Genomic DNA, 12,951 nt, shown 5'->3' with positions numbered 1-12,951 from the left:
AAGCTGAATCTTCATCCTTCCGTTACTTCCAGAGAAATCTCTTTCAGATCTGGTCTTTAATTTTACATCCGTGCTTCTAAAACTCACATGGAGGGACTTATCTCCAATCTTGCACTACTTAAACCTCCTGTAGTCCTTTTTAAAACCTACCTTGGCCCAATCACATCGATTCAAATTACTGCTAAAATCACCTTTCTGGCTTGTCATTATGATACCATTCCACACTCAGAGACATTTCATTGGCTCTCACTTTACCACCACATCAATGACAAACTTCTTAGCCTTACTTTTAAGATCATTTTACAACTTGTCCCTTCAGATTATCATTTTCTCTTGGAGCTTATTGTATGCCCCCCTCAAACCAATAATTCCAACTTCCCCTGTCCATTCACCTCCCCTTCTCCCACAAGCACCTTCACAGTTTCATCCTTGTCAACACTTATGCATGAAATACCTTCCGTTAATCAATCTGTAGCACTCCTAACCCATCCTCTTGGCTCACTTCTACTGCAATATCTAGTAAATTGCCAGCTGAAAATGGCAACGTCGGTAGCCAGCACATTCCTGTTTTTAAACCTACTTCCATCTCTGTCTATGAAGGTACAATACTGTAAGAATTGAATAATATTACAAAATTATCTAAAGAATAGAAAGACCGCTTGGAAAACCAACTACCGGGCAAAATTAATGTGCCCCATAATACTGTCTTCCAAACAACAAGAAATTTTTGGATTTGTGAAATGATTCATTTAGCAGAAGTGCTCTATTTCTCAGGTAAAGGGCAAGGTTAGATTAACAAGTTTGGACAAGTCTAATGCATTGTTACCTGCTTTTCACTTAGAGAAATGATGCATCTTCTTAAAATTTGAAATTGAAAACCATGCTTTTGATGAAACTGGTTCAACTCAAAGATTCACGTTATCCCACTTGACAAGAATTGATAGTCTGTGTAACCCACAAGCAGGGCTGGTGCTTCCACTAGGCGACCCTAGGCAGTCGCCTAGGGCGGCAGGATTTGGGGGGCGGCATTTTGCCGCCCTCGGTGGAAATTCGGCGGCGGGGGGTCCTTCCGCTCCATGTCTTCGGCGGAAATTCGGCGGCGGGTCCTTCACTCGCTCCGGGACCCGCCGCCGAAGTGCCCCAAAGACGTGGAGCGGAAGGACCCCCGCCGCCGAATGCTCACAGGAGGAGCGCTGCCGCCTAGGGCGGCAAAAATCCTGGCACTGCTCCTGCCCACAAGCTTAATACTGTAGCATTGGATTGTGTTTTTCCAGGGCAGGGGGAAAGGATCAATAGGGAGGAGACATGGATATTAAATAGATACTCTGTCGGTGCATACATGCAGAGTAGGGCAATTCAGTTAGAAGGACCCAGAAACTTTCAGACTATGTGTGGGAGTTACCCGACATACAGCTTCAGGACGTGCAGAGCATATGAAATTTTCATTGTGGGCAAGCCACCTGGCAGGTCATACTCTAGGTACGCTTGAGAGCTTAGCTATAGTGCAGGGGGGGAGAGGTTATAAATATAGGAGTTACAGATGGTACAGTGGACACAGCACTGATTGATACAGGAACAAGAGTTGTCTACTATGATGGGTGGGTCCCAATCCCTGTACCACTTTGGATACAGGTCAGCACTATTCTAGATTTACTGTGGCAGCTCTCCAGTAGGATAATGTTTGGTCCACTGCAGTGTGTTTTATGGACCTAGAGGAAGGACTTGGGGGTGGGGGGAGAAGAGAGCATCTGTCACCAATAGAGCCTTACATTTGGCTATCAGCTAACCGCTCTAAACTGGGATTCTGTCAGAGAGAAGAAAAAAATGGGACAGCACTTAAGTGAAATGATGGTTTGTGCATTCTTGCCTGACTTATAAGTCTTGACAGGCCTTATGGCAGAGGTGGGCAAACTACGGCCCGCGGGACCCTCCTGCCTGGCCCCTGAGCTCCTGCCCCAGGAGGCTAGCCCCCGGCCCCTCCCCTGCTGTTCCCCCTCCCCCGCAGCCTCAGCTCACTGCACTGCCAGCACAATGCTCTGGGCGGGGGGGCTGCGAGCTCTTGCCGGGCAGCGCAGCTGCAGAGCCAGGGCCTGACCCGGTGCTCTGTGCTGCGCGGTGGCGTGGCTAGCTCCAGCCTGGTGGCGCGGCTGCCTGTCCTGGTGCTGTGGGTGGCACGGCTGTAGTGCCGCCAGCCACCGATGCTCCAGGCAGCGCGGCTGTAGTGCCGCCAGCAACCGGTGCTCCAGGCAGCGTGGTAAGGAGGCAGGGAGCAGGAGGAGTTGGATAGAGGACAGGGGAGTTCGGGGTGGTGGTTGTCAGGGGGCGGGGCTGTGGATAGGGGTCGGGGCGGTCAGAGGGCGGGGAACAGGGGGGTTGAATGGGGACAGGGGTCCCGGCAGGGGGCAGTCAGGAATGAGAGGAGGGGTTGGATGGGGTGGGGGGGGCAGTCAGAGGCGGGGGTTCCGGGGGCTGTCAGCGGACAGGGAACAGGGGAGGTTGGATGGGGCAGGAGTCCCAGGGGGGGCCGTCAGGAGGCAAGAAGCAGGAGGGGTTGGATAGGGGCTGGGGCCGGGCCACGCCTGGCTGTTTGGGGAGGCACAGCCTCCGCTAACCAGCCCTCCATACAATTTTGGAAACCCAATACGGCCCTCAGGCCAAAAAGTTTGCCAGCCCCTGCCTTATGGGGAGAAGATGGTATCCTATAGAAAGAGAGCCTTATAGAGATTCAGGGAATCGATATTTTATATGCTGATCCCAATCCCTGTACCACTTTGGATATAGGTTCTGTTTCTCCACCAACTGAGAGGATCGCTCAGCTATTGAGCCAAGAGCTGGAATACTGTTAGCTGTGGAGATCCCCAGACTGTTTGTTTTGCCGATGGGGTTCTGAAATGTCTCAAACTCTGAAGAGTCCAGGTGACACACTGCACACTAGGGCCACACTATTAAGAATAAGAAATCATCTCAGAGAAGATCAGGGGGGAATGTGTTTTGATGTGTGCATTAAAGTATAGAAAAATTTTATGTTAAAACATTATATTTTAATGTTTGTAAGAGAAGCAAAAGGGGGAAGTTTGTATATGGAACACCAGTAGATTTACTCTCCAATAGCTTTTGTTTAAAAATTATTCATAGTATTGCAAAACACTATTTACAATGGGGTTTTTGTGCATTAAATTTTGTTTACTTTCTCTTTGAAAATTAACTGGGAATTATTAACTTCCATTTACCATTGTTTTACACACAATAGCCTAACTCTGTGTAATGCTTTTTGACAAGTCCTGAAGAGATGGAACTCTACCCTGTGCTTAACAAAGAGTTAAGGTGAGGTCCAGGAAGAAGGGGAATGTAATCTTATTCAGAATATTGCCTGCGCATTACATCTGCATGCTTTCAATTTCTTTTGTGCAAACTACAATTTTAAATCAAAATGATCATACTAAGTCACGGGGTTTTTTGCAATCACTCTTAAAATACAATAGAAATGAAGTGACACTTACATGATTGCTTCAACTGTTCATCTGCCTTCTGTGGATAAATTGGATGCCAAGTGTAGTCAATTGTGAATGTAACACTTGGTACAGTCCAGCATTCAACCCATCCAGCCCTATCCGAAAGAAATATATTTTTAAAGTACCCATTGTTTCATTTTTTCCTATTGCATACAGAAAGACAACAGAACTAATAATATTCTACCCCAAACACAAATATACAAGGAGCTAATATATATTCCATGAGATAACAGAACTCACTCTTCTTGAGTAATATTCCTCCACTTGGGCTTGCCTGTTTTTTGACCACTTTGACATTCAGCCGAAATACAGGATTCAGGACTTATTTTATTAGGATGACAATCTTTCACCAACATAAAGAGAGAATATTTACTAGGATGGCAATCTGGTAGAAATAAATGAAGATCGACATCTTCTCCCTAAAAATGAAATATTAACAATATGCATAACTTGAACTCCAAGTACTATTTGTACTGTTCTATGCATCAGTATACCCACTTTATAGACAGATGAACTGCATGCAGCAAGGAGATGTAAGGTCCTGATTTTCAGAAGTGCTGAACACTCACAGCTCCCACTGATTTGAACTGGAATCAGAGGTGCTCAGAACTTCTGAAAAAAATCATGCTCCAAGTGACTTGCTCATGGCCATATAGCACATCCAGGAATAGAACACAGGAGTCATGATTTCTAGTCACATGTTCTGATCTGACCTCTAGAGCACACTGACACATTAATGTCCTTTTCATCATAAAACCTCAAAAATGTAATATTTAATTCAAGTCCCCAAAACCCTAGAATCTGAAGATTTCAAATTCTAATTACTAATAAAATAATAATAAATAATAATAATAATAATTCACACTTACATCACTGCTCATAAAAAGTTTCCAAGTACTTTTAAACATTAATCAAACTTCATAACATTCATGTGAGGTGGTTAAGTATTATTTCTGTTCTACATATGCAAACTAACATTCAGAGACATTTAAGAAATTTGATCAGGGTCACTCAGAAAATTACTGGCTGAGTCAAAGAAAGAATCCATGAATTTTAAATACAGTTCTCTATTAGACTATGTGCTTCCCAAAGATATTTTAACTAGATGCTTAACTTCTGGACATGATGAGACTACTCAAATGCTTAAAACTAAGCACGCTCATAAGTCTTTGCAGGATATGGACATAAGGCCTAATCTTGCAAACAGTATATCCATGTGTGTAGTTCTTCCCAAATAAAAAACCATTATCAGTGAAAAATATTTGTTAAGATTCATCTTCATTTACATACTTGGATTTTTGGTATTCAAAAATTTTCATATCAGGAAAATAAGCTTTCATACAAAACAAGTTTTCAAACAATACAGCCATAAATACAAAACACAATATCTGAAATCGAGGGAATAGGACAGCAAGATTATTTTGAGCTGACTAAAGCAGTGTGGTTTGCCATGGAGAAGAGCACTCTTCCTGGGGACTGAAAGCACATAAAAGTTATGTCACTAAAATACTACATTTAGTTTCCAGGGAGGAGGGAGTTACAGCCCACTAAGTGTCTTCTGATCACCAATATATAAAATAAACTTGCAGTCAGTGTCCTAAGATACATGTTAGTCTTAGATGGAAGTAGCTGGTCATTGGGGCTAAAGGCGCTAAGCTCTATTAGTAACGCCACAATTGAGTACTGTGGCCAATTTACTACAAAGGGTAAAATCAGTGGCAGCCATTGGGAATATTCCAGACCTTGGAGTCTGTGGTACGCCTGAAATCCACAGGGGACATCAGGTCCTGCAGCACATGCCAGCAGCAATAAAGAGGAAGCATGGAACAGGGACTTCTGCAGGGCTGCTTCAGATCAACTGCAGATGCTCCATGCTCTTCCAGACCCAGCAACAAGTTGGAAGGTTTCTGAAATAGGCGAGGACATTCCTGATGGTGGGATATGAAGTAGGAGAGGGAAGGTTTCTGAGCTGTGAAGAGGTTAGGTAGGAGGGAAGAGGGGAATTTCTCAGACTGGTGTGGCATATTTCTGAGCAAGTGGGGTTTAAGTTGAAGGAAGGTGGGGTTTAAGTTGAAGGAAGATGAGATTTTGAGTCAGAATGATGGTGGATTGAGCAGAATTAAGCAGCGGGGGAGCACACGCATTAGTGGATGAAGTGGTTTTGGCAGAGGCAGAAGCAACTAGAAAAAAAACAATAAAAGGGTGACAGTTGTATAAACACTGTTTTCCCACCCGCTCCTATCAAGTATCAGAGCTTTCATTCCAAAGGGAAAGAGGTATCCCTTTTTCCTCTCACTTCCCCACCAGATTCTCTTTACCCCCCCCCCCCTCACCCCGATTTTCCATTTTGAAAATATAGTCAATCTGAAGAGGATGGGGGAAATTGCTATCTGCAACCCCAACTATTGTGTCTCCAGTTAGAAGCAAGCTTCTTGATAGACCTTGTAAATGTTTAAGAGAAAAATATGAGATAGCACTATCTCAAAATCAGATTTAATACAGAACTTCACAAGAAAGCTATAGCAGCATTTAAGAAAGATGAGAAATAAGACAAATCATCAAGGTACAGATTTTATGCAGTAAACTGTTGATCAGTTTTTTCCCCTAACTCAGCCAGCTTAGATTAAAGAGCTTCACATTTTAATTAGGTTAGCTGGGGCAAAAGCATTACTTTCTTAGAAATGCTTTGTGGCGGGAATTAAAAATAAAATGATTAACAATTACCTCATATAACTCTTAGTTAAGAGATTTCTAAGAAGGTAGAAAAATACTATTTGAACCCCACAGAAACCAAAAAAGTTGCACAAAATCAGCTCTGGTCTCCAATTTCAACATTCAAATTCCAATATATTCAACTGTCTTAATCATAAGGCCATCCCTTGTCCTACAATCCCTAGGCCCATTTACCACACACTTTGTGGCTTCTGTAACAAATAAATCAAAAGGTCGTACAGACAACAGCTACATTCACTACACTGCCCTGATTCACTGCCATAGCACCATCCACCCTGTAAGCTGAATGAGGCACGGGTCTTGTTGAAAAAAATAAGCGATCATGTAATTAAATAAGGTATCATAATGTACACACACAAGAAGGAAGCAAAATAAGTTTTCATAGACTGTGCCAAATTTGGACATATTTTCATAGGGAAGGCAAAAGGCACATCTCTGGCCCAAGTATAACCTCCCAGCTAAATTTTAAGTTCATGCTCCAAAGAATGGAGGTGCTACAGCTTCTCAGCAAAACTATTAAGGAAATTTTTAACACGGGCAAAACAATGCATCTTTTACTATGTTCCCTATTTCAGAAATGGCTGAAGCATTTTGGCTGAAACTTTCCAAAACATTCAGCCTGAGGCAGACAATAGGCATAGAAAATTTCAGCCCAAACGATTAAAGTTTGACAATCTGATAAGCAACTGCGAATCAGGTCTTATAGGTAAGGTTACCTAACACTTCTGATTATACACAGCACTATCCGCCCTACCTATTAGAACAAAGCTGAATTAGCAATGGCCAATCCATAGGTAAGGTTGAAGCCAGTCACGCATTATAAACCTCATTTTCAAATCCTAGCTCCAATTTCCCCAAAAAGAAAGCAATCACGCTGAATTTTTCAATGACAACTGTCATCCGAGAATAAAATTTTCTAGGAAGTTTGGAGGGGAAAGTGTGAAGGCATCAGAATATATGTTTTACAGTTATGTTTGTTAAAAATAGCTGTTCTTAACTTTTCAAGAAGTTCTTAATGTTTTGGGCTCTCATCTCCAAAGTGGCTTGGTCTACACATTTTGTTTTGTTGGCCTTGCTGAAGAGTGGTTCCTTTGAGAGTGCATGTGCTTTTTTAAGGGGGCAGGGTAGTGGTGTTGGAGAGTGGAAGAAGAAAAATTAACAAAGGATTAAAAATTTATTAAATAGAAAGTGCTTGTGATGGAATGTACTAACGTAGGCAAGGAAGGAGTTAACTGTGGACTCATCAGAACAAAGTTATAAGAATAAGCAGCAGAAGAGAACATCTTTTCTTCCCCTTTCCTCTCAGACAAGGAGGAAACAGGGTTCTGAAAACTCCTTGCCCAAGCCTGGGACAAGGCCTAGACAAGGAAGCAAGAAGTTACTGGGCAACTGACTGTCTTACACATGAAGAAATACTATGCTGTTTACAGTAGTAATTCATGCACATAAAATTTTACTTACCCTTAAAGAGAACCTAGTATTGCATGTGGTTGGAACAAAGTCAGTGAAAGGCAGAGAGAAAATAATGTTTAAAGTTTCCCCACAGGCTGCCAGATAAACTACAAGAGAAGAGAAAAATAAATTCAAATAAAAATCATTTTTAAATTGAATGTTTTTCTATTATAAGCAATACTAACAAGTCCTATCTATTTTAAGTTAGTTCTTCTTCATGGGAGTATCTCCCCAATTAGACAAGTTTTCTTGCAAATGTATGGGTGAGAATTAAGAAACAGCTGCTACAGAATCCATACTACAAAGGAAATGGCAAGTTTAAACTATCACACATGTGGAATAAACTGTGAACCCTCTCTTTTTTGGAAGCTTGTACTCTGCATTATTGTGTCTAAAGAAGACCATTCCAAGTTACTGAAGCAAAATTATCCATCAAGAATGAAATCACCATCAGAAAGATCCAAAATGTCACACCTAATGCCTTGTGGCTTTATGGTTTAATACACCATCAAATTCTTTCTGCTAATGCTTGAAAACGTGCCAGGTCCTTCAGATAAGTACTGAATTTCCTTGTAATCAATCCATTCATCGAGTTCTTGACTTTTTGCATTCAGTCTTCACTCCAGAGGATGTGAAGGAAATTCCCACACCTAAGCCATTCTTTTTAAGTGACAAATCTGAAGAATTGTCCCAGATTGAGGTGTCAATAGAGGAGGTTTTAAAACAAAATGTATAAGTTAAACAATAAGTCACCAGGACCAGATGATATTCACGCAAGAGTTCTGAAGGAACTCAAATATGAAATTGCTGAACTACTAACAGTGGTATATAACCTATCATTTAAACCAGGGATGCAATCCCATGCTTCTGTACCAGGTGACTGGAGGATAGCTAATGTGACACCAATTTTAAAAAAAAAGGGTCAGAGGCGATCCTGGCAATTACAAGCCAGAAAGCCTAACTTTAGTACCAGGCAGATTGGTGAAACTATAGTAAACAGAATTATCAGACACATAGACTAACATGATTTGTTGGGGAAGAATCAACACAGCTTTTATAAAGGGAATCCATGCCTCACCAAACTACTAGAATTCTTTGTGGGGGTCAAAAAAACACGTGGACAAGGGTGAGCCAGTCAATACTGTGTATGGTGTCTTAAGCCTCTGACAAGGTCCCTCACCAAAGGCTCTTATACAAACTAAGCAGTCATGGGATAAGAGAGAAGGTTCTCACATGGATCAGTAACCAGTTAAAAGACAGGAAAAAAAGGGTAGGAATAAATGGTCAGTTTTCAGAATGGAGAGATGTAAATAGTGGCATCTCCCAGGAATCTGTACTAGGACCAGTGCGGTTCAACATATTCATAAATGATCTGGAAAAAGGGATAAACAGTGAGGTGGCAAAATTTGTAGACGATACAAAATTACTCAAGATAGTTAAGTCCAAAGTAGACTGTGAGGAGTTACAAAGGGATCTCACAAAACTGGGTGACAGGGCAAAAAAAAGGCAGATGAAATTCAATATTGATAAATGCAAAGTAATGCGCACTGGAAAACATAATCCCAACTATACATACAAAATGACTGGGTCTAAATTAGCTAACACTCAAGAAAGAGATCTTGGAGTCATTGTGTTTAGTTCTCTGAAAACGTCCACAACGTGCAGCAGCAGTCAAAAAAGCTAACAGAAGTTTAGGAACCATTAGGAAAGGGATAGCTAATAAAGTAGAAAATATCATAATGCCACTATATAAATCCATGGTACACCTTGAGTACTGCGTACTGTTCTGGTCACCTCATCTCAAAAAAGATACATTAGAATTGGAAAAGGAACAGAGAAGGGCAACAAAACTGATTAAGAGTATGGAACTGCTTCTGTATGAGAAGAGATTTAAAAGATAGGAACTTTTCAGCTTGGAAAAGAGATGACTACAAGGGGATATGATAGAGGTCTGTGAAATCATGAATGGTATGAAGAAAATAAAATAGAGAACTGTTGTTATTTACTCCTACATAAAACACAAGAACTAGGGGTCACCCTATGAAATTAATAGGCAGCAGGTTTAAAACAAACAAAAGGAAGAAGTACTTCTTCACACAACACAGTCAAACTGTGGACCCATTGCCAGGGGATGTTGTGAAGACCAAAACTATAGGAGGGTTCAAAAAAGAATTAGATAAGTTCATGGGGGAGAGGTCCAACAATGGCTATTAGGCAAGATGGTCAGGGATGCAATCCCATGCTCTGGGTATCCCTAGCCTCTGAATGCCAGAAGCTGGGAGTGGACAACCAGGGATGGATCACTCAATGATGGCCTGTTCTGTTTATTCCCCCTGACAATGGCCACTGTCAGAAGAGAGGCTATTGAGCTAGACTGACCATAGGTCTGACCCACTATGGCCATTCTTATGTACTTATGTTCTCTGCAATTACCTTCTGTCCTTTCACCAGCAATTCCCTTTTCACACTGAAGCCATGCAACATTAGTAAAGTGCTCATTAGTATAGTATCTAGGAGCCAAGAGCTTTGTGCTAAAAAGCTTTGGTGTTCTAAAATGCACTTTTTACGGTTGTTTTAATAGTAGAACTGTGTTCTCGCTAATTTTGATTAGAGTAGGAGGTAGAAATTTCTAATGCATGAGGTTCAAAAAAATCTCTAGAAGTCTCTATGTATGAGTGTACATTTAAAGTAAGTTAATTGAAAATCAATAAAACCTTGATAGCTGCAGCGAGTAGTAATACAGCAAACTGTGATGTTATTAAAGTCCTCTATTACCTTGTCAGACATTCAAGGGCCTTCAAAAATAAAGTATGAACTAAAGAGGTTCCTCACAAGTTTGTATAACCTTTCTATAACTGTTATTTTTCGAGATGTGTTTCACAAGTCCATTCCACTGTAGGTGGGTGCGGTGGCAAAATTTGCAGATGATACAAATTATTCAAGATCCCAGGCAGATCTTTGTCTCTTTCAACAATCCTAATACCAACTCCTATTTCCGATGCCTCTTCTTTGGTACTGGCAATGCCAATCTGCCTTTCAGCACCAGTAGCACCAAAGGTGCTCAGTACTTGGACCAAGGTAGTCAGCTCTGGGGGAAAATGTAGCACCGATTCCAGCAACAGATATTTCAACCTAGCTGCCCTGTCTTTTTTATAGTGTGGCTTGAAGCCTTTACAAATGCCACATTTGCAGCTGGGGTGAGGGTCATTATTAGGTATTGCTTTACCACAAGAGTGGCAGTGCTTGAAACCCAGAGAGTGAGGCATACCTCAGATACTAGGGCCAGTATCCAGGCTGGGTGTCAGATACACTTTTTTTTTTTAATTAAGCCTACCAACCACTAAACTACACTAACTATACAATGGGTACTATTTACAGGTTTGAATGAAGATTTGCAGAAGTAAGGACAGAGAGCTATAACAACTGTCACGAGCGGTAGGAGGGAACTGAGGGGACTTGGGGGCGGCTCAGATCTTTATGCCTGCACATGGTACTCTAGGCAGCAGAGGGCACTTGTGCTGCCCCAGCAGGTAGCGCTGAGGGGGAAAATTCTGAGAACTGTGCAATCTCACACACAGGAACCCTACAATTGAATGGACATGTGCAATCACCCAAAGAAGAATTGCTGTATTTGAGCGTGAGAGGTTTTCAGTAGCGAGCATGTGAAAAACCTTATATCTCTTGACAAACAATGTACCTAGTGATGAGTTTTTATTACCTCCCAACAGATCGCCTACACATCACACAAAACAGGTATAGGTATATTTTTTTAAAATATTATAAAAAAAAATTTCAGAAGAATCATTCTTACCGTTTTCCTGCTGTTTGGTGGAACAGTCAATCCAGTTGTGTTGATTTGCTGCCCAAATCATTTCAAATTGATGAAACATTACTTTAAAATTCCATATATAGGGAACAAATGAGAAAATATCAGGAGCACTATCACTGGACCAGTCTTGAATCAAATCTAAAATTATATAAAATAAAAAGGACAAATTATTAGCAGTTTATCAGGTGAAACTAAATACTCTGGAGAAGTCTTTTAAAAAGTAGTTGGGCCAGATCTTTGACTGTAGATCGTTGTAGCTCTACTGGCTTCAGGGAACTATGCCAATTTACACCAGCTAAGAATTGAACTACTAAAGTTCAGCAATCCTTTACCTTTCTAGTCAAAAGAGAGTTACCTCAGTCTATTAAAATGATGAATCAATGATGTACAAGTTTTATTTGTGTAAAATAAAAATTAAAATGAAATCTAATTGTTTACAGATATGCAAACACTAAAATCATATTCATGCATAAATATAAATGCAATTTAATAATTAACTGCAATAACGGTATAGGATAAGACAAGAAGTATGATTTTGAAGTCTGACTTACTGAGCATTAAGCTCAAAGCTTCAGATAAAGGAAGTGTACCTATTACATGACAGAACAGCAAGTACATAAGTTTGCAAGTTTAAAAAAAATCAACAGAAACAGACAAAGAAAAACAGGAATGTAAAGGACATCATTAAAAATTGTCAAAGTTAATTTAGTTTCTGATTATTCAGTGTTTTAAATTTCTTCTTTAATTTACTAGAAGAAAAATGTTTTAAGGAGTTGTCATGATTTTATCAGTCCCAATTCTGTTTTAACTATGAAAGAATTACATCAGGACCCCAACCCCTCGGAGTTTACAGTCAACCAGAAATGCAGGCCAACTTGTCTCTTAGATCAGCAATATTAAACTAAGAAATATCTCAAAAGTTATGATCAACACAAATCAATACATTCCTTTGATTAAAGGAAATAAAAAATTTGGATTTTTAGCACCTCAAGATTATTCACCATTTTAGACAAACGTAACCACATGGACCATAAGGCCATCTGTTCTTGCATTAAAACAACATTATCAGCTCCTCTAAAATGGTTTGGAAAACAACAAGACAAAGAAAAAACATTGTGCCAGACATATTTATGTTCCACAAATTAAATATTTAGATACCAATGAAATAAGGAAGTTACCTGCAAAGAAGTTTTTTTGAGCAAAGATAAAGTGATAGGTTGCTTTATAAACCTCAACTTCACACTGCCATGTCTGTGGCATGTTCCATATCCGGGGATAGTTGGCATTAATATGAAACTGTGAACAAAACACTAAAGCATCAGTATGAGCATCAAACATGACAATGTGTGAACAATGCTGAGATGAAGGGTCAATCATGTACACTTTGGTGAATAATTAAAACCATTTTCCTGCTGGGATGAACAG

General features: G+C 40.5%; 1 protein-coding gene across 1 annotated transcript in view; it reads right to left on the bottom strand.

Moving 5' to 3' along the window:
• The window catches only part of KIAA1109 (KIAA1109 ortholog), a 242,236-nt gene that overhangs the window by 149,888 nt on the left and 79,397 nt on the right, over positions 1-12,951 (bottom strand). Inside the window, exons 14-18 of the mRNA XM_029910631.1 lie at positions 12,705-12,822; positions 11,509-11,664; positions 7,707-7,804; positions 3,753-3,931; positions 3,501-3,607 (exon numbers count right to left, since the gene is read on the bottom strand). Coding sequence (XP_029766491.1) covers positions 3,501-3,607; positions 3,753-3,931; positions 7,707-7,804; positions 11,509-11,664; positions 12,705-12,822 — 658 coding nt within the window. The remainder of the gene's footprint in view (positions 1-3,500; positions 3,608-3,752; positions 3,932-7,706; positions 7,805-11,508; positions 11,665-12,704; positions 12,823-12,951) is intronic.

This window comes from Terrapene carolina, unplaced genomic scaffold (assembly GCF_002925995.2).
Source record: "Terrapene carolina triunguis isolate 2854851 unplaced genomic scaffold, T_m_triunguis-2.0 Scaffold66, whole genome shotgun sequence".
Classification (NCBI taxonomy): domain Eukaryota; kingdom Metazoa; phylum Chordata; order Testudines; family Emydidae; genus Terrapene; species Terrapene triunguis.
Note: the sequence above shows the minus strand (reverse complement) of the source record. Positions and strands in the feature narration are given on the sequence as shown.